This window comes from Lepus europaeus, chromosome 16, assembly GCF_033115175.1.
Source record: "Lepus europaeus isolate LE1 chromosome 16, mLepTim1.pri, whole genome shotgun sequence".
NCBI classification, from domain to species: domain Eukaryota; kingdom Metazoa; phylum Chordata; class Mammalia; order Lagomorpha; family Leporidae; genus Lepus; species Lepus europaeus.
In genome coordinates this window covers 55936817-55957371 of record NC_084842.1, presented here as the reverse complement: position 1 = coordinate 55957371, position 20555 = coordinate 55936817, and the positions used below count along the sequence as shown (strand labels likewise).

Below are 20555 nucleotides of genomic sequence, written 5' to 3'. Positions count from 1 at the left end.
GGGTCACCTGCTGTAAGGCTGAAACAAGCTAACACTCACAAAGCATTTTTACGGTGTTATCCAGAAGTTAAGTGCTTAATGATATGAGCTAAAAAACAAGTAGACATTGCTCAAGTCTTGAAACCCCTGCAAAAATTACCTGAAAGTCTATCAATTTGTACTTTGTAAGCAAAGGTTCTTGCACTGTAGATACTCAAAAGCAAAACAAATACATCTCTTAAAAGCCAAACAAAAATGTTTTTGTATTTATCTGTACATGCCTGAGGTGTGACTATATCATCCTACATAATTAGTATTTTCTAGTCAATATTTTATTGACAAGTCAAGGTTGTATTTTATGGGTGTTTACAATATCAAACGATAAAGGCAAAAATCTACATCCTAGCTAATCTCTCCCATGTTTGTTTTGTGAACTGATCAATATCACTTTTGGAAACGGTTATTGAGTTTTTTGTGCCTTGTTTTTAGAGAGAGATTAACTAACTGGGCCATGTTCAGTGAAGAATGATTAGAATGGGGAGACAGCTGGAAATCTCATGAAGGAAATGGGGGATGTTTACTTATGGAGAAAAAAGTAGAATAAGCAACATGCAGGGGAGTTCAAATTTTGCAAGACTATCATTGAGCAACAAGATGAAACATTTTCATAATGCATCCATTGGGCAGACCAGCATCAAAGGGAAACAGTTACTAATCTCATTTTCACACAAGAGAGAAGCTGCATCATAAGGGAAGACTATAATATAAAATCTGCGTATATCACAGAGCTGGTTAAAAAGCATAAACCTACAAATAATTATATAGTTACTTGACATGAATACAAGGATACTTCAAAATGCTCAGGGAAAACATGTATTATGAAAAAGATCTATGAGTTTCAAAAGCTTTTTTGACAAAATAAACATCTTTTAATTTCACTTCCACATTTTTGAAGTATTACTTTCAAAAAATTTAATTATTTAAAAAGTTTTAAGGTGAACAAATTTCATGTATTTCATTTATTAAGGTTAGGAACACAGTGAAACTTCCCACCCTACCCTCCCTCCAGCCCATGCTCCCACCCTGTCTCCTCCTTGCTCTTATTCCCTCTCAATTTTTACAATGATCTGAAGTATTATTTTTGGAAATGCAAAGGAAATGGGGCCAGCATTGTGGCACAGCAGGTAAAGCTGCCACCTGTGATGCCAGCATTCCATATGGTTGCTGGTTAGAGTCCTGGCTGTTCCACTTCCTATCCAGCTAATGTGCCTGTAAAAACAGTGGAGAAGGCCCAAGTGATTGTGCCCCTGTACCCACATGGAGACCTGGAAGAAGTTCCTGGTTTAGGACCAGGCAGGCACTAGCCTCTGGGGCCATCTAGGGAGTGAACCAATAGACTGAAGGTTTTTTTTTTTTTTTTTTTTTTTTGACAGGCAGAGTGGACAGTGAGAGAGAGAGACAGAGAGAAAGGTCCTCCTTTTGCCGTTGGTTCACCCTCCAATGGCTGCCGCGGTAGCGCGCTGTGGCCGGCGCACTGCGCTGATCCGAAGCCAGGAGCCAGGTGCTTCTCCTGGTCTCCCATGGGGTGCAGGGCCTAAGCACTTGGGCCATCCTCCACTGCACTCCCTGGCCACAGCAGAGAGCTGGCCTGGAAGAGGGGCAACCGGGACAGGATCGGTGCCCCGACTGGGACTAGAACCCGGTGTGCCAGCGCCGCAAGGCGGAGGATTAGCCTAGTGAGCCGCGGCGCCGGCTTAGACTGAAGATCTTTGTCTCTCCCTCTCTCACTGTAACACAGCGTCTCAAATAAATAAATAGATCTTTAAAAATAAAAGAAAATATGAGGAAAAAAGTGATTGACTAGTTATTTGACATTTATAATAAATTCCCTTATTATCTGTGTAAATAAGACTCCTTTGATGTTTTAATTGTATCTGTACACATTTCATTACATATTTTTCTTTTTTTTTTTTTGTTGACAGGTAGAGTTAGACAGTGAGAGAGAGAGAGAGACAGAGAGAAGGGTCTTCCTTTTTCCATTGGTTCACCCCACAAGTGGTCCCTACGGCTGGTGTGTTGCCGCCAGCGCACTGCGCTGATCTGAAGCCAGGAGTGAAGTGCTTCCTCCTGGTCTCCCATGCAGGTGCAGGGCTGAAGGACCTGGGCCATCCTCCACTGCCCTCCTGGGCCACAGCAGAGAGCTGGCCTGGAAGAGGAGCAACAGAGACAGAATCTGGCGCCCCAACCGGGACTAGAACCCGGCACCCATATGGGATGCCTGTGCCGCAGGTGGAGGATTAGCCTAGTGAGCCTTGACACCAGCCTTGTTACATATTTTTCAACAATATATCTCCTATATGCAGCTTATTTTAGATTTCGAAGTTATACTAACCTTTTATCAATGAGTTAAGAGATTGACAGTAAATAATTCATAAGAAAATGAACAACTGCAAAAGTATCACCAGTTATATTTTAAAAAAATCTGAAGATTGTTCAGATCAAAAGATTTTAAAAATAGTTTCAGGAGCACCAAAAATAGCATCAAAATTTCTCAAAAAAATTTAAAAAGGGAAGTTTCTGGAAGATCAGATCTAAAGATTTATTTAATTTACATAAGTTCAGTAATTTTAACTTTGATAAAAATAAAGCTGTAAGAACATATTTTATTTAAAAAATTTAGGGAGCATGTCTAACACAGTTTTAAAAATACTTAAGAAGAAATTAAGAAGAGAAATTGCATGTATGGTTAAAACTTGTATATCATCTGCAAAAATATATTATAAAGATGAATAAACATGACAATCTAGTTGTTAGCAGTAGCAAATGCAGTATTTTTGTGTAGTGCTTGACTATTCATGAAGTTCTAGGCTATGTCAAGAAATTCCTTGATCCACACAAACACTATGAGATACAGGGAAGGCATGATTTATCACCTCTATGTTAGTGTCCATAAAATAAGTTTCACAAAAACTTGTGGCAAAGTTCACACACCAGTAAATTATAATACTGGAACTGCAGTCCAGGTGTTTTGATTCTGTGGTTCTCTTCTAGCTCAGGAAACTTTTCCCTAAGATATCTGATCAGTATGAGTGTGATTTTGAAATGAGAGATTTTGTGATTATTATATTAGGCTTAAAAATGTCATCCTGTACTCAATTAAAGGTAGATACCCTTTAGATTTTTTTTTTCCTGAGAAATCTAAAGACTCTATTAGGGCTGGCACTGTGGCATAGTAGGCTGTCTCCACTTGCGGCAGCAGCATACCATATGGTGCCAGTTCAGTTAGTGTCCTGGCTGCTCCTCTTCTGATCCAGCTGTTTACTATGGCCTGGGAAAGCAGTGAATGATGGCCCAAGTCTTTGGGCCCCTGCATCCATGTGGGAGTCCCAGAAGAAGCTCCTGCTTCCTAGCTTCGAATTGCCCCATCTCTGGCTGTTGAGGTCATTTGGGGAGTGAACCAGTGGATAGAAGACCTTTCTTTTTCTTTCCCTCCCTCTGTCTGTAACTCTGCCTTTGAAATAAATAAATAAAATACACATACATGCGCGCACACACACACACACATGCGCAAGTACATGCTTAAGGTGATGATAAGCTTTAGTAATTCATATTTACCCAATTTATGAAGTACGCCTGGGTAAATTTCACCACTTCTAATGTAACCAACAAGCTGATAGGAATGAGGTTGTTGAAAAGGATAATGAAGGTCAAGAAATTCAGTCCAAAATTATTAGCGCCACCATCTGTTGGGGAAGTTCGGAAATATGTCATTTGCAGTTTTATAATTGATTTGCACCAACAAGAAATTGAACATAACAGCAATTTTCTATTACAGAGCATTTGTAGATAATTTGAGAGGAACACTTTGCTAATAACATGTTAATTGTCAAAAATACCCTTTGAGATATAATTGCATTTCTTGTATTCAGTACAATGTTAATCCTATTAAGAGCTGCATAATAGTACTTATGGTGAAAATACTATCAAGCATTGTGAATCCCGTTTTAATCAGGAAGTTCAGAGACATTAGGGATAGGGCTTAGGTTTTTCAAAGGTAAAATCTCAGTTGCATAGAGCTACTTTTATATGAATTCTTACTAAATTAAACTATGCTTTAAAAGTAAACCAATGATTGCTTCCTGAGCTTTTGCTTAAAATCAAATGTAAAAGCAAACCAATGAAACAGAAGTAGCAAAAACAATGCATACTGTGTGAGTACTATTGGGACCTATATAAATTATTCTCCTGGGTAGGTTTAACTCTTCTTTCTTAATAATGAATATGGCTGGTGCTGTGGCATAGTGGGTAAAGCCACAACCTACAATGCTGAAATCCCATGTGAGTGCCAGTTTGAGTCTTACTTCTGATCCAGCTCCTGGCTAAGGTGCCTGGAAAAATAGTGGAGAATGGCCCAAGTGCTTGGGCCCTTGCACTCATGTGGGAGACCTAGAAGAAACTCCTGGTTCCTGGTTTCGGCCTGGACCAGCCCCAGCTGTTGTGGGCATTTGGGGAGTAAAACAGCAGATAGAAGATCTCTCTTTGTTTCTCTCTGTCTGTAACTCTGCCTTTCAAATAAATACAATAAATCTTTAAATTTTTTTTTAAATGAAAGAAATAGCTCTGTCAGATACACTGTAAATTATATGAAGAAACAAACTGATGGTAGTAGTAACAGTTTTAATGTTGGAATCACAGACCAGTAACTATAAAAACAACTGGGAAAGTTAGATAAATGACAAAAATTTCAAAAATTAATTTTTGTTACAATATATTCATAGAATTTGTTTACATAGTTTTGGAAATTAAGTATTTATTGGCTAAGTACTCATCAAATGGAAATGCAAATGTACTTCCTAAAAACATTATATAGCATTAGCACCAGCACAGTAAAAGGATAAATGCTCCAAAGGGAAGCTGTTTACCAGCACCTTACCATGACAAGACGACTGTCACCGAGGAACCACTGCCTTATCTGAGGTCCAGTGGAATTACATTCAGCTGAAATAGTTTCTAAACATGAAAACTGCTTTTTGGTGCTTTATATGTATGTGTATATGTGTGTTGTGTAATTATTCCATTATATATTTAATATTTGCAGTTATACCATCAATATATTCATTCTACTTCCTTTAACAGTCAAGCATCTGTGTTAAAAATATTTTTAAAGAATAGTTTTCATGTATATATATCACATAAATGGCTATACTAAATATTTTATACCACTAGGGAGTGCTCATTTTATTATTAAGGAGTCTGAAATTAAAGAGGCTCTAAAGTTTTGTTCATTTTAGTGGAAATCTCATTGAAAAATAAAGATTAAATGCCCAGTTATCTTTGGCAATATGTTTTTCTTTTCTTTTTAGAACTACATAAAGGGGTTGGCGTTGTGGTGTAACGGGTTAAGCTGCCTGCAATGCTAGCATCCCATATAAGTGTCGGTTCGATTCCCAGCTTCTCCACTTTCAATCCAGCTCCCTGCTAATATGCCTGGGAAAGCAACACAAGATGGCCCAAGTCCGTGGGCTCCTACCATCAACATAGGAGACCTAGAAGAAGCTCCTGTCTCCTAATTTGGCCTGGCCCAGCCCTGGCCATTGTGGCCATTTGGGGAGAGAACCAGCAGATGGAAGACCTCTCTCTGTAACTACCTTTCAAATAGAATAAAGTAAGGATTTTTCCACAAAAGGAATATCTAACATAAATAAGATCAATTGTGAGGCAAACATGTTTTAATGAAAGAAAAAAAGAAGTGCAGTGAGCACGTTGCTGCTTACAGTTTAGGTTGAGATACCAGTCCTTTCCAGAATGCCTTCGATTCCAAATGGCTGAGCCCACAGAACAGACAAGAGACATGGCAATTAAGATACAAAATAGAATCAAAATCTGCACATTTGTGATCCGTTCCACATTTGAGAGCTTAAGCGGTGGACTTGTCGAGTTCTGCAAAAAGAAACATGATGAACTATGAAGAAAGATGTATACAAACAATTTAGATGTGTACTTAGCAGCTGATGAGGGTGATAAAGATACAACTCACTATCTTGACCTAAGACTGATGCATGCAAATTATGCAAAACTCAAGACAAAGATAATGAGGTGTTGGTGGTTAACCACCTCTTCTTCTCAAGGCCTGTATGCCCTCAAACCTTCTCCTAGGAAGTAAAGTAGAAGAAAGAAGAGAAGGAAAGAACACTCCTTTTGCAGACACAGCTTTTGCCTCTTGGCAGGTAAGATGAACAATGTCTTACTAGGCTATTGAAGATAACAGGGTAGTCTAGAAGCAACCAGTCAGTGTCTCAGCTCAGTAGGAAAGACAGAGAAGGCCTGTGCACCTGCAACCAGACATCTGGAAGTTTCAAAGTATGAAGACAATGTTTAAAGGATCCCTTACAAATTTCCGGTGGCATTTAGCAATTATTTTATTGACACAGCAGCAATTCCAATAGTCCTGGTTATGCAGAAGAACACAGGCAAGTTTCCTCAGTTGTATCTGATGATTCAAATGATTATGCTAGATCTGTACTAACCAAGGCATCCATATACAGATAACTAAATCTGTCTAAACCAATATAAAAGATTTACAAAATTTATAGACATGGCTAGAGGTGGAATAATTAAGTTGCCTGTTGACAGGTTTATGCTTTATGCTTGTGGGATGTAAAAGGCATTAGTCCATAGGAAACATCTGCATTTGTAACTTAAAACTGAGTTTCCTCTGCTCATCTAACCACTGAACAGAGAGTATTACAACATTAAGAAGGAGCATCAGCAGGCAAGTGTAAATATTAGTGCTAATGTTAGAGTTGATGGCAAAAATAGCCCAAAACCTAAATGCTATGACAAATGACCATTTGATTCATGAGTTATCCCCCTTTTATGAAAAAAGTATAAATTTTAATTATTTTTATAAAAAATAAATACATTTGGTCACTGGAGTAAAATAAAATTATAGGGCACATACTTCAATGCAGACCACTATTATACATAAGGCATTTTAATAATCATGGAAATTACTGAAGAATTAAATGAAATAGGTAGTAAATGCTGCTGATGAACCAATACACAAAGTCATTGGCAGGCTTGCATCAGGTAGCCTGTGATGAAACTTTCCAGTGCTCCATGTGCAATGATCCCTTATTTTAGAGAGATGTTAAGACTTCACCCATCAGAGTACCAGATTATGGATTAATGGGATGGGGGAGGTCACTAACCTGTGACAGTCAGTCTGCAATGTTTGGAACTAGTATACAGAGAGCTATAAATAAAGAATTTACAAAAGACTTAGGTACAAAGGCTTCATTGATAAAAATCCCACCTGCATCAGCTTGGTGTCATGTCCAGTGTAGACAACTATTCCATGAACCCACTGTGTATTTCTCAGCTGAGCACCTCGAAGGAGAATCTGATCTGCGCCCAGGGGAACAGTGCTAGGACAGATTACATTGAAGTTAGAGATGAAGCTTAAAAGTTCTATAGCCGGCACAGTGTTCTAGAAGGATTTATTATTAAAATGACCCTTGTCATTTGCTTTATTTTTCATAATGGGAATAATTTACCCAGCATTAACAATAGAAATAGTTGAAAGGAAATGTTTAAGTTGCTTCTCCATAACATCAAAATGACCAAATTTCCTTATTTGCAGTGGCCTGAATCCTGTTTCCCCAATATTCATATGTTGAAGCTGTCACCCACAAAATGATGGTATTTGCAGATAGCACCTTGGGGAGGTAATTAGGTTTGGAAGAGGGCATGAGGCTGGAGTGCTTAAGATGGGATTAGTGACATTAGAAGAGACAGCAGAGAGCTTGCTGTGTCTCATGAGGACACAGCAAGAAGGCAACTTTTCCAGACCAAAAAAAAAAAAAAAAAAAAGCAGCCTTCACCAGACCCTGACAAACTGACACCCCGATCTCACATTTCCAGACTTAAGAACTATGAGACAAAAAAATTCTAACGTTAAATCACCAGGTCTATGGTATTTTGTTTTGGCAGCCTGAGCAAATGGATATATTATTTGAAAAAATACACAATGTTTTACAATCCAGAGAATAATTCTCAAACCTATTTATGACTTTAAATGAATAAAGAAGCTGATTTGGGTTCCTTGTTTTTCTTATAATGTTTTTATTTATTATGTATTTGTTTTTTATTATTTTCCCCCAAAAAACTTTTATTTGAGGAATATAAACCATGCATTTCATAAATATAATTTTAAGAATATAGTGATTCTTCCCATCATACTTGCTCTCCCACCCACACTTCTACCCCTCTTCCTCCTTCCTCTCCTATTCCCTTTTTTATTTTTTACTAAGATCTATTTTCAATTAACTTTATACACATAGGAATTAACTCTATACTAAGTAAAGAGTTCAATAAATTGTATGAAGAAAAAAATATTCCTCAACAGTCAAGATAAGTGCTGTTCAAAGTCATTGCTCTCAAAGTGTCAATTTCACTTCTACAGATTACCTTTTAGGTGCTCTATTAGTTATCACAGGTCAGAGAGAACATATGGTATTTGTCCTTTTGGGACTGGCTTATTTCACTAAGTAGAATGTTTTCCAGTTGCATCCATTTTGTTGCAAAAGACAGCATTTCTTTTTTTTTTTTTTACTGCTGTGTATATATGGTATGTGTATGTATGTGTATATATAGATATATATATCTATATATACACACACACCATAATTTCTTTACCCAATCTTAAGTTGATGGACATGTGGGTTGACGCCATATCTTAGCTATTGTGAATTCAGCTGCAATGAACATAGGGGTACAGATAACTCTTTCATATGCTGATTTCATTTCCCCTGGGTAAATTCCTAGAAGTGGGATGGCTGGGTCATATGGTCTATATTCAGATTTCTGAGCTATCTCCATACTGTCTTCTATAGTGGCTTTCCTAGTTTACATTCTCACCATCAGTAGATTAGGGTACCTTCTACCCCCCATCCTCTCCAGCATTTGTTGTTTGTTGATTTCTATTTGAAAGCCATTCTAACATGGGTGAGGTGAAGACTCATTGTGGTTTTGATTTGCATTTCCATGATAAATAGTGATCCTGAGCATTTCTTGTTGTGTCTGTTGGTCATATGAATTTCCTCTCTTGAAATATGCCTGTTTAAGTCCTTTGCCCATTTCCTAGCTGGGTTGTTTGTTTTGCTGTTGTTGAGTTTCTTGATCTCTATATATTCTGGTTATTAATCCATTATCAGTTAACAGTTTGTAAATAATTTCTCCCATTATGTTGATTGCTTCTTCACTTTGCTGAGTGTTTTCTTTTGTAGGACAGAAGTTTCTCAATTTGATGTAATCCCATTTGTCAATTTTGGCTTTGACTGCCTGTGTCTCTCTGAGATGTTTTTTGAGAACTCTGCCTATGCCAATGTCTTATAGGATTTCCTCAATGTTGGTCTCTAATAATTTAATGGTATTGGGTCACAGATTTAGGTCCTTAGTCCATTTTAAGTATATTTTTGTGTGGAATGTAAGATATGGGTCTTGCTTCATACTTTTGTATGTGGAGATCCAGTTTTCCCAGCACCATTTGTTGAAGAGAGTCCTCTCTCCAGGGACTGATTTTTAGCTCCTTTGTCAATGGTAAGTTGCTTGTAGATGTTTGGGTTGATTTCTGGCATTTTTATTCTGTTCCACTGGTCTATCCATCTGTTTTTGTACCAGTACCAGGCTGTTTTAATGATACCTGCCCTATAATATGTCTTCAAATCTGGTATTGTGATGCTTCTGGCTTTGTTTTTGTTGTATAACATAGCTTTAGCTATCTGGGGTCTCCCATATTTCCTTAAGAACTTCAGCATCATTTTCTCTAGATCTGAGAAGAATATCTTTGGTATTTTGATTGGTATCACATTTAATCTGTAAATGGCTGTTGGTAATATGGACATTTTGATAATATTGATTCTTCCAATCCATGAATATGAAAGATTTTTCCATTTTTTGTGTCTTCTATTTTTCTTTATTGCTTTGTAATTCTCATTGTAGAGATCTTTGACATTCTTGGTTAAATTTATACTAAGGTATTTCATTTCTTTGTGGCTAATTTGAATGGGTATGATCTTAGTAGTTCTTTCTCAGCTTGGCATTGTCTGTGTATACAAAGGCTATTGATTTTTGTGTGTTGATTTTATATCCTGCCACTTACTTTACCAAACTCTTCTATGAGCTCCAATAGTCTATAGTGGAGTCTCTGGAATCCCATATATATATATATATATACACACACACACACATGTCACTGCAAATAGGGATAGTTTGACTTCCTCCTTCCCAATTTGTATCCCTTTGATTTTTTTCTTGCCTAATGGCTCCAGTTAAAACTTCTAGAATTATACTGAATAGCAGTGGTGAGAGTGGGCCTACGTGTCTGGTTCCAGATCTCAGTGGAAATGTTTCTAACTTTTCCTCACTCAGTAGGATACTGGCCATGGGTTTGTAATAAAATGCCTTTGAGGAATGTTCCTTCTATTCCCAATTGGCTTTAAAATTTTCATCATGAAAGGGCATTGTATTTTATCAAACGCTTTCTCTGCATCTACTGAGATAATCATACGGTTTTTGTTCTTCAATTTGTTAATGTGATATATCAACACTGATCAATTCATGAATGTTGAACCATCTCTGCATACCTGGGATAAATACCATGTCATCTGGTAGACAGATGATTTTTCTGAAGTGCTCTTGGGTTTAATTGGCTAGTATTTTGTTGAGGATTTTTGTGTCTATGTTCATCAGTGACATTGATCTGTAGTGCTCTATCTATTGTATCTTTTTCTGGTTTAGGTATTAAGGTGATACAGGCTTCACAGAAGGAGTCTTGGGAGGATTCCCTCCCTTTCAATTGTTTCAAATAGCTTGAGAAGAATTGGAGTTAGTTCTTCTTTAATTGTCTGGTAAAATTCAGCAGCGAAGCCACTCAGTCCTGGGCTTTTCTTTGCTGGGAGGATCTTCATTACTGATTCAATTTGTCTTGGTTATTGGTCTGTTTAGGTATTCTACATCTTCACGGTTCAATTTAGGTAGGTTGTATGTTTCCAAGAATCTATCTATTTCTTCTAGGTTTCCCAATTTGTTGGCATACAGCCCTTTGTAGTAATTCCTGACTTTTTAAAAATTTCTGTGGTGTCTGTTACATTTTTTTTTTTTCATCTCTAATTTTATTGAGTTGGGTCTTCTCCCTCTTTTTTTGTTAGGTGGGCCAACAGTGTGTGAATTTTATTTTATTTTTTTTAAAACCTGCTTTTCTTTTCACTGCTCTTACATATTTTTTTTTGGTTTCAAATTGTTTATTTCTTTTCTAATTTTAATTATTTATCTTCTACTAGTTTTGAGTTTGGTATGTTGTTGTTTTTCCATGTCCTTGAGATGCATCAATAGCTCATTTATTTAGTGGCTTTCCAATTCCTTGATGTAGGCACCAATTTCTATAAACTTTCCTCTTAACACCGCTTTTGCTGTGTTCTGTAAGTTTGATATGTTGTATTGTCATCTTCATTTGTTTCCAGACATTTGTTGATTTCTATTTTGATTTCTTCAGTGATCCACTCTAAATTCAGGAGCATATTTTTCAGTCTCCATGTGTTTACATATGTTCTAGAGATTCTTGAGCGTTGGTTTCCAGCTTCGTTCCATTGTGGTCAGAGAAGATGTACAGTATGATTTAAATTTTTTTTTAATTTGCAGAGACTTGCTTTATGTCTTAGCATGTGGTCTATTCTAGAAAAAGTTCCATGTGCTGCTGAGAATAATGTATATTCTGCATCTATAGGAAAAGTTCTGTAGATAGCCATTAGGTCCATTTGGTCTATAGTGTTGATTAACTCTGTTTTTTCCTTGCTTATTTTCTGTCTGGTTGATCTGTCCATTGCTGAAAGTGGAGTATTGAAGTCCCTGATTATTATTGTATTGCAGTCTATGTCTCCCTTCATACCCATTAACATTTCTTTTAAATAGCCAGGTGACCTGTAATTAGCTGCATATACGTTTATAAGTCACATCTTCCTGTTGAACTGATCCCTTAATCCTTATATTGTGCCCTTCTTTGTTTCTTTTAACAGTTTTTGTTGTAAAGTCTATTTTGTCTGATATTAACATGGCTACACCAGCTCTTTTTAGATTTTTGTTAGCATGGACTATCTTTTTACATCCTTTCACTTTCAGTGTGCATGTATCTTTGTTGGTGAGATGTGTTTCTTGTAGGCAGCAAATAGATGGGCTTTATTTTTTAATTCATTCAGCTGGTCTGTATCTTTTACCTGGTATACCTTCATTTCTAATATTTTGCTCTGATTTCTCTTTAAAATCTCAATTTTGTGAGAAAATTTTCATTCATGTAATGTACAAATTTCTTTAGTTCATGGATTTGCTTCTGATTACTTATAAGTAGTCCTACAATCAATTTTTTGAATTCTGTTTCTAGCATTTTGTCAATCTTTCTATGTTCACATTCTAGTATTGAAGTGTTGTGTTCTTTTGGGGACGTCATGTTGTTTTCTTTATTCTTGTTTCTTGAATTGGCGCGTTTATTTTTAGGTGTTTGTGGTGATAATTGTTGGTTCCACCCCACCCCATGTGATGGCTTTTATTTTTGAACTATGCCCTCAGTGGCTTAGTGGAATAGCCGCTCTTTCAGTGAATACCACAGGCATGTGCTGGGTGTGGTCAGGAAGTTCTGTTCAATGCTCCAGGGTGAGAGGAGTGTCCAAGGTGGTAAATCTCTCTCTCTCTCTCTTTTTTTTTTTTAATCAGAGAGGAGGCTTGTTTTGCTCTGTTGTCGTAGTCTCATGCTCATCTCCTTCCCTCAAGAGATAAATGCCTAGGTGCTAGTCCAAGTGGGTACAATTTTCATCTACGTTACCACAAGAACCACACAAAGGATCCACACAGTACTCATTGTAAACAAGGATTCTGCAGCAATGACCCTTACCAGAAAATCAGGGAACCCAAGTGTGTGGAGCTGCCCACAGTGACTGCTCAAAGTCCCAGCCACACCTTTGCCCTCGCACACAGCCATGGTGTTTTCATAGTCCAGGCACACAGTGCTCCCACAGTCATGAACTCCTAGCCCCCTGCAATTCTCCCAGCCAGACTCAGGTTTCTCCTCTTGCCTGGTTGGTGGCACAGCTGTTATATAAGTCCTAAATGGCACCTGCCCTCTCTTGGCTAGTTACAGGACACTGGTGCTGGGTGGTCAGGGAGAGAGAAATATGACTCCATTTTTCCCCTCTAGGTTGGCTCTCATTTCTGGTGGACTTCTGGGGACTAGGAACTTCAAAAGTCAGTAGCAGCTTGGGTCTTGGACCTTTTTTTCAGAAACTACGCAAATTCTACTGGCTCAGGTGAAATCAACCCACGTGGGTATGTGATAACACCTGAGTGAATCCTTAGGAAACAGTATATTCCAACTTGGAGAAAGAATAAAGCAACTGGATCTCATTCTTAAGGCACAACAGGATGCCTTCAGGACCCAACTGGATGGGAGCTTATCTCAATCCTGCAGCTAAGTATAGTCTGGAGGCTAAAAATCCAAGCTCATGAAGCTTGGATAGGGCGTGTGTCAACACATGGCAGATAGCAGCACATGGTGGGGGTGCATGTGAGTGGGCAGTAGAGCTTGTTAAAGAGGGAAAACATGGTGTGTCCTCAGTTTATAAAAACCTGTGTCAGGGATAATGAATCTGGTGAGACCTAATCTACTTGAGATGAGCACTAATCCCTATCAAGCGTGGTGTAACCATGACCCAGTTAACCTCCCTAACCCTGTCTCTTAAAGGTTCCACCATCTCTAAACACTGTTAAACTGGGGACCAGGCCTCCAGCACACAAACCTTTGAGACAATAAACCACAGCAGATCCTCTCTTATAGATTTCTTATTATTTGGGGTACACTTCAGAGTTGGGAGAGACCTTGTGCAAGGCAAAGTTTCACGAAACTTCTGAGAAGTCACTGGATTATGCTCTATGGCACATGAATGCCAACTGTTCTTTATCTATTCAAAGAGGTCTAACATAGCAATTGTCAATGGATCAACTGGAATTAAGTGCAAACTCTTATAAAGAAAAACAGATTACTTTTTAATTATAAGGACTCAAGAAGTCTTGGTTATTTATTAGGTTCTTTTTTTAAATCACAGCTGGAATTGCAAATCCTTGGTATTAGACAGTGACCCTTATCCTTAAAGGGATCAAATTGTACTAACTCCAAAGGGTCTCTAAGAGCTCCAGGGGGGTAATCCCTGTCAAAAGACAAAGATCTTAAAAATCTGTTTCCATCTTTCATCTAAAGTATATTATACAAATTCTATCTGCACCCTAAATCCTGGCAGCAACATCCAAAGTTTCTCCTTCACAGAAGGATTTTCTTGGCATCAGTTTGATGAGGAACTGATCAGAAATGGAAGCTGGCCAGTTAGGAATGTCAGACTACAGAAACACTAGTTGTATGGATGGCCAAATCTATCATTAGTCTATGACCATATGTTCACGGAAAGATCACTCTGTGCAAATTTTAGAACAACATATAATTACAGGAAAGTATTTGGTGGATCTAAATGAGGATAAACAGTTCAGGGTATACTTCAAATATGCTTTAGAATTCAAATACTCTAATATGAGTGATACAATTACAAAAATAATGACAGCACAAATAACATTCTCTCAGGCTAGTGGGTTGAATTAGCACATTTAATTGATACTTAGTTGGACACTACAAATGGCTAGGAGATAAGGCAATACTGTGAAGCAGAGGAAGTAGGGAAAGTAGAGAAGGCAGGAGGAAACAAACAAGAAGGGAGGCAGCAAAGACTACACACTTGCTGCTAGGTTATACCCCATTTCTTTGTTCCTCTTTGCAATAAAACTCCTTAAAAAAGAAGTCTATAGGTACTTGCTGTTTTCTTTTTTTTTTTTTTAAAGGTCTATTTATTATTTGAAAGGCAAAGTTACACAGAGAAGGAGAGGTAGAGACAGAGAGCTTCTATCTGCTGGTTCACCCCCTAAGTGGCCCCAGTGGGCAGCTTGAAGCCAGGAGCTTCTTCCAGGTTTCCCACAGGGGTGCAGGGGCCCAAACACTTAGATCATATCTGCTGTGTTCCCAGGTGCATTATCAGGGAGCCGCACTGGAAGTGCAGCAGCTGGGACTTGAACAGGTGCCCATATGGGATGCTGGTGTTGCAGGCTCTGGTACTTGCTATTTTCAACCCCTACCTTTTCATTATCTCACACTCTTATCAGGGTCTACCTGTTTGAATTAAACTCAATGATTACGGGCTAATTCCAAATACAATCCTCAGCTTCACTTGACCACCACCAACATCTGATTTAGCTTAGTCCCTTCATCTCAGCCTTGGTAGTACCTTCATTAGGTCTTGGTTTCCACCCTGTGAACACTGAGTCTCAGTCTCTTTCACTCCTTCTTCCTCTTTTCCCAACCTTTTAATGTTGAAGAGTCCAAGGACAGTCCTTGGGTCCCTCATTTTACTGCCTATATTCTCATCTTCATTAGTTTCCTTCAGTCTATAGCTTCAGATATCTATGCCAATCACTCTCAGAATACCCCACAAACCCAGGCTTCTATCTCAAACTTCACATATGTATTTAACTGCCTCCTTGATATCTTTTTGGACATCATAGACTTAGGAAGTCCAAAACTGGACTGTTGATCTTCTCCCCTCAAGTCGCCCCAATGGGTCCCTATTTCAATCAGAGCAACAGCCTCACACTGGCACACAACACTGTACATACTCTTTCCCTCTATTTCTCTTTCTTGATCACACCACTCTAACAATCACTGCCAGCACCTCCTCAACTTTAAGTCCTTGTAATGAGCGGAGGGCATCTGGCCTAGTGGTTAAAACACCTGCATCCCACACCAGAGTTCCTGGGGGTTCAAGTGCATCTCTGTTTCATATTCCAGCTCCCAGCCAGTTTGCATCCTAGATGGCACCAGATGATGGTCCAAGTACTTGAGTCCATACTACCCCCATGGGAGATCCAGATTGGATTCCTAGCTCCTGGCTTTGGCATGAACCAGCTCAGGGTATCGCAGGCATTTGGGGAGTCAACCAGCAGATGAAAGATTTTTGTCTATCTGCCTCTCAAATAATAAAAAAGAAAAAGAAAAAGAAAAAAAATCATATAATGAAATAACTGACAATTTGTAGTGACTCTTCCTTCTATCTGGAATCCTCTCCCCTGCAGATCTCCAATGGCTAATTCCTCACCTCCTACTTAGTGTTACTCAAATGTTACCTTTTCACTGAGGCTGGCCATAACCACCCTACCTAAAATAGGTTTTGTCCCAAGACTCTCAATTTCCCTTACTCTGTGGTATATTTTTCCCAAAGTATTTATCACTTTATAACTTAGTACTGAAGTTTCTTATTTATAATTTTATTGTTTTTCTGCCCTCACTCCCTGCAAGAAATTAAACTCACAAAAGGCTATGGTCTGAATGGTTTGGTCCCCTGCCACATAAAACAGGATCATCTATGGGGAATGAGCCCTTATCAGCACCAAATCTTCTGGTGCCTTGATCTTGAACTTCCCAGCCTCCAGAACTGTGAGCAACAAATTCTTGTTGCTTGTAAATCAGCCATTCTGAGTCATTTGGAGATAGCAGCCTGAATGGAGTAAGATACAGGGCTGGGACATTCAACTATGCTGTTACTGTTTTTCTTGCACCTGCAAGTGACCCAGCCCACTAGATGCTTGTTGAATGAATGAGGTAAGAGTAAGGAAAACGGAGAGGAAGGCAAAAAGCAGTTAACAACAAAGAATGGTTCTAGATGATAACAGGGCTTAGAAAAGAGTGTGGTGGAGCTGCATAGAAATAAACAAGGGTCACTGTGCACTAACTTCCCAGGCAGGACCTCTCTCCCCAAAGAGTTGCATCATGAGACTTAGTAGTAAAACTTGTTATCAAGAATCACTTCCTTTTAGTGTCTTAAATGGAGGATATTATTATGTCTCATAAGTTATAGTTCTCAGAGCTTACAAAATATGTATCACTCTTGAGTTCTTCTTTAAAGAACCCAAAATTAAGTTTCTAAAAGGAAGGGGGAGGAAGCAAGGGAAAAGAGGAAGGGGTAAAAAAGCGGAATTACCTTTGAGAAGCAACAGCACTGCAAAGCCCTTGTCTAGACTGTTGAGGGACAGTTTTCTTATTTTGTTTTTTCCTTTTATTTCTTTTTCTTTCTCAGATTAAACAGGAGAGGGAGAGGGGTGGGGGGATGGTATGGTGGGAAGAATTACATTTCTAATGTTGTATTTATGAGATACATACAAATAATAATAATAATAAAAGGACTACATAGAAGACAAGAAATTGTCCAGTACCACATAACCTAAGGACACAGCCTGAAGTCCCTGGGCACCTATAGGTCACAGGAAAGAATGCAGGCCATGCAGACTGGACAGCCAGGCCTATGCTGTAAGTCTTTTGACCAAATAAATAGTCACAGGTTATTTACCCACTAATTAATGTGCCAAATGTCTAGAAAATCCTTATAAAACATCCAATACTCATGTTGGCAGGAACTCTGGAGAAACCATCAGCATTATCACATGTATAAGTTTAAGATCTAATATTTTCACAAAAGGACTTGGTAGAATATGGAAAAGCATTCCAAAGTGGAATTTGAGGATTCAAAATTAGAAAAAAATTTATACTCAGACTTGGATGACACCGGGATCCACATTGCCACCCAATGAGTTCTGTGATTTTATGAAGACTGATGTTACATACCCATGTCCATCAAGCCGGATGTTTCCAACAAAGTCATAGAGATGTCTGTTTGGACTTTCACACTCAATTCTGCCAGAAATTCTCATCAAACTGTCAATGTCTTTGATATCTGAGGTTGCTGGTAATCCCTGTTTAGAAATATTTAAATAAGCAAAGGATATATTAAATAAGTTGTGTCAGGGGAAGAGTAGAAATTCAGAATTCATCCAAGTCTTAAGATCTAAGAGATCCCTCTGTTTTACAAGCAATTCTCACCCCTTACTCAGTACTCTTAATTAAGGGATACCTTCCTGCCCAATTTGAGCACAGGGTTTTAGCACAAGCATAGAATAGCTTCAAAGAAAGTCCAAAAGGGACTACAGATTGCCACTTACAAACCTGCACTTACTATCCTTTCGGCAGAGATAATTTGAAGTCAGTCCTCCAAAAACCATTTGCTTTCAAAATTAAAAAGAATATTTAGCACTATATAGTCTATCTACTGAATCTAAAAACACGGATGAAAACAGAATAGAATCTATGTTCAAAGAGAGTAGTTTTCTTTCTTCCTTCCTTTCTTTTTTAAGACACCTAAGAAGGGAAATTCGTAAAGAGTCCCTCCTGCTAAGTGCTGGCTCTCAGCACTCTGAGTTCAGGTTCTTGTTGGTGATCTGCTTCCACCCCAACCCAGTCCTTCCACATTTTCATCATTCACCTGGAACCCACAAACCCACATTTTTTAAAAAGCCTCATTTAAAACTTTAGAAATAACAACCTTACAATTGTTTTCTACCAGGGATGATGTGGAAAAAAAATATGGAAATTTACACAATTCCCCTAGATGAATGAGAATGTTAGAACAACAATGGAAACTACAGCTTTTCAAAATAGCAATGCCAAAGAATCTTTTTGGGCTAGGTGAACAGGGTAAATAAATCTGCTAACATATGTCAAGGCATAGTAATTCTTACTATCATTATTATTGACCAAAAATATTACTAGTAGTATCTATATGATGGACTATACTCAATCAGGCAAGTAAGTCTGAGTATTCTTTAACAATATCAGCTTATGAGACTTTTGCATAGTGGCTCAATGACAAAATCCTGACAATTGGACAGAATCAGTTCAACTCAAGAGAGTAACACTAAAAAACAAGTTCTTAATTCCAGGTAATAAACCAGCAATGATTACATAAACCTCTATTACCTCTTACCTGTCTAATTTTCAAGTTTGTTTCACCATCTAAGTTGGAAGTTTCAATGTAGCACATGGCCTGGGGCTCACTGTTGTTTAGAATGGAGAAGCACAAAGATTTAGTCGGAGAAGGAAAGATAATAGTAACAACTTACTTAACTGTTCACCAGGAGCTTTCCTTTCTAGAAGCACCCATAGTCACCTAGCTTCTTGTTGATTTTCATTCTAACAGCAAGATGCTGGGAGACAGAACCCATGCATGACAATTCATGGATCAGCTTTCAGCCAGAGGGACCCAAAAGCAATTCCCTGATAGCCACCAGTAATGATTTTTAAGATAATGTACATGAATAATTTGTCACCTTATATTTAAACTGATAACCCATATAGATGGAGACGACTGTATTTGAAATGTAAACCAATTTTGTGTCCAGATGTATCTTCATCTCAAAAATGTCAAGTGAGGTTGCATGCTCAGGAGGCACATGTAAATTGGTTAAGGAAGTGGTTGATTAGACAGTTTCAGATTGCCACTTACAAACCTGCACTTACTATCCTTTCAGCTATGAAGTCTACGATCAATTTTAAAAGTTATATGAATAGATTTCCCAACGATAACGGATACATACTTTTCTTCTATATTATTAGTTCCTGTTCTATTTCTTCAAGTTGCTTGAGATTCATATTTACTTTTAATTAATATGCACTATCTTGTACCTTTTTAGAGTACAGTATAATATTTCAACACACGTATAGAGTGTAAATTCACCAAATTAGGCAATCAACATTCCATTTCTTTATTTTCTGTAATTTTGAAGCCACTAGCTCTACTGTTCCCATTCTTCACAGTTTAGAATAACACTGTTATGCACTACAGTCACCCCATTGCATTGTGAAGTACCAGAATGTATTACTGCTATCTGATTTTGCTTGGGTCCTCCTATCCAACCCCACCTATCTCCTTCCCCCAGCCTTCTCAGCCACCTGAGATTTCTGTGGCAGCAAAAGCTAAAACCAAAACCTGACAAATTGGCCATATTGCTCCTTGATCTGAACCTAGATGGTCCACTTTATGGATCCCAACCACAATGTTTGGTAAAATCTGACGTGCACTGACTGCTGGAAGTCCACTTTGATCATCGGTGCCATACCTGGGACAGTATAATGTCCTTCCCATTCATACGCTGACTTTACTGTCCCAGAAACTAGATACACAGGAGTTTGTAGCCCAGTCACATTCATTTGATCCTCAACTCTAAGGAAAAGCATTCTGAGGTTAAATCAATTGCCTTAGCACTTGGTTATGCAAGCTTAATTTACTGCATGACTGATATGATGTACTCCAAGCTAGAGAGAAAACATTTTGTAAATCTCAAGCATCTGGAATTTTCTAACCAACTCCCAATTTGTACATGTGCAAAACAGAATATTTCAAATTTCAAAGTGAGCATTTGGTTCAATTTTCTGGCTTGAAGGTTTGTGAAATTCTTTAAACACATGGACATTAATCAATTATTTTACAGATACTTGAAGGAACTTTGCAAGTTCTTCAATTTGCTCTATGGCTTTCTTTCACAGAGACTGCCACTTTCCCCCAACGATTAGGGAAAAGTTTTGTTTCAGAATAAGGGTCACAATA

At 38.1% G+C, this 20555-nt stretch overlaps 1 protein-coding gene across 2 annotated transcripts in view; it reads right to left on the bottom strand.

Annotated features, from left to right (window-relative positions):
• Positions 1-20555, bottom strand: part of ATP8A1 (ATPase phospholipid transporting 8A1) — a 257106-nt gene that overhangs the window by 160676 nt on the left and 75875 nt on the right. For both annotated transcript variants that reach the window (XM_062213046.1, XM_062213047.1), the window contains 5 exons: positions 18936-19005; positions 17741-17868; positions 7295-7406; positions 5754-5919; positions 3595-3722 (listed from right to left, as the gene is read on the bottom strand). In XM_062213046.1, the coding sequence (XP_062069030.1) occupies positions 3595-3722; positions 5754-5919; positions 7295-7406; positions 17741-17868; positions 18936-19005 (604 nt within the window). The remainder of the gene's footprint in view (positions 1-3594; positions 3723-5753; positions 5920-7294; positions 7407-17740; positions 17869-18935; positions 19006-20555) is intronic.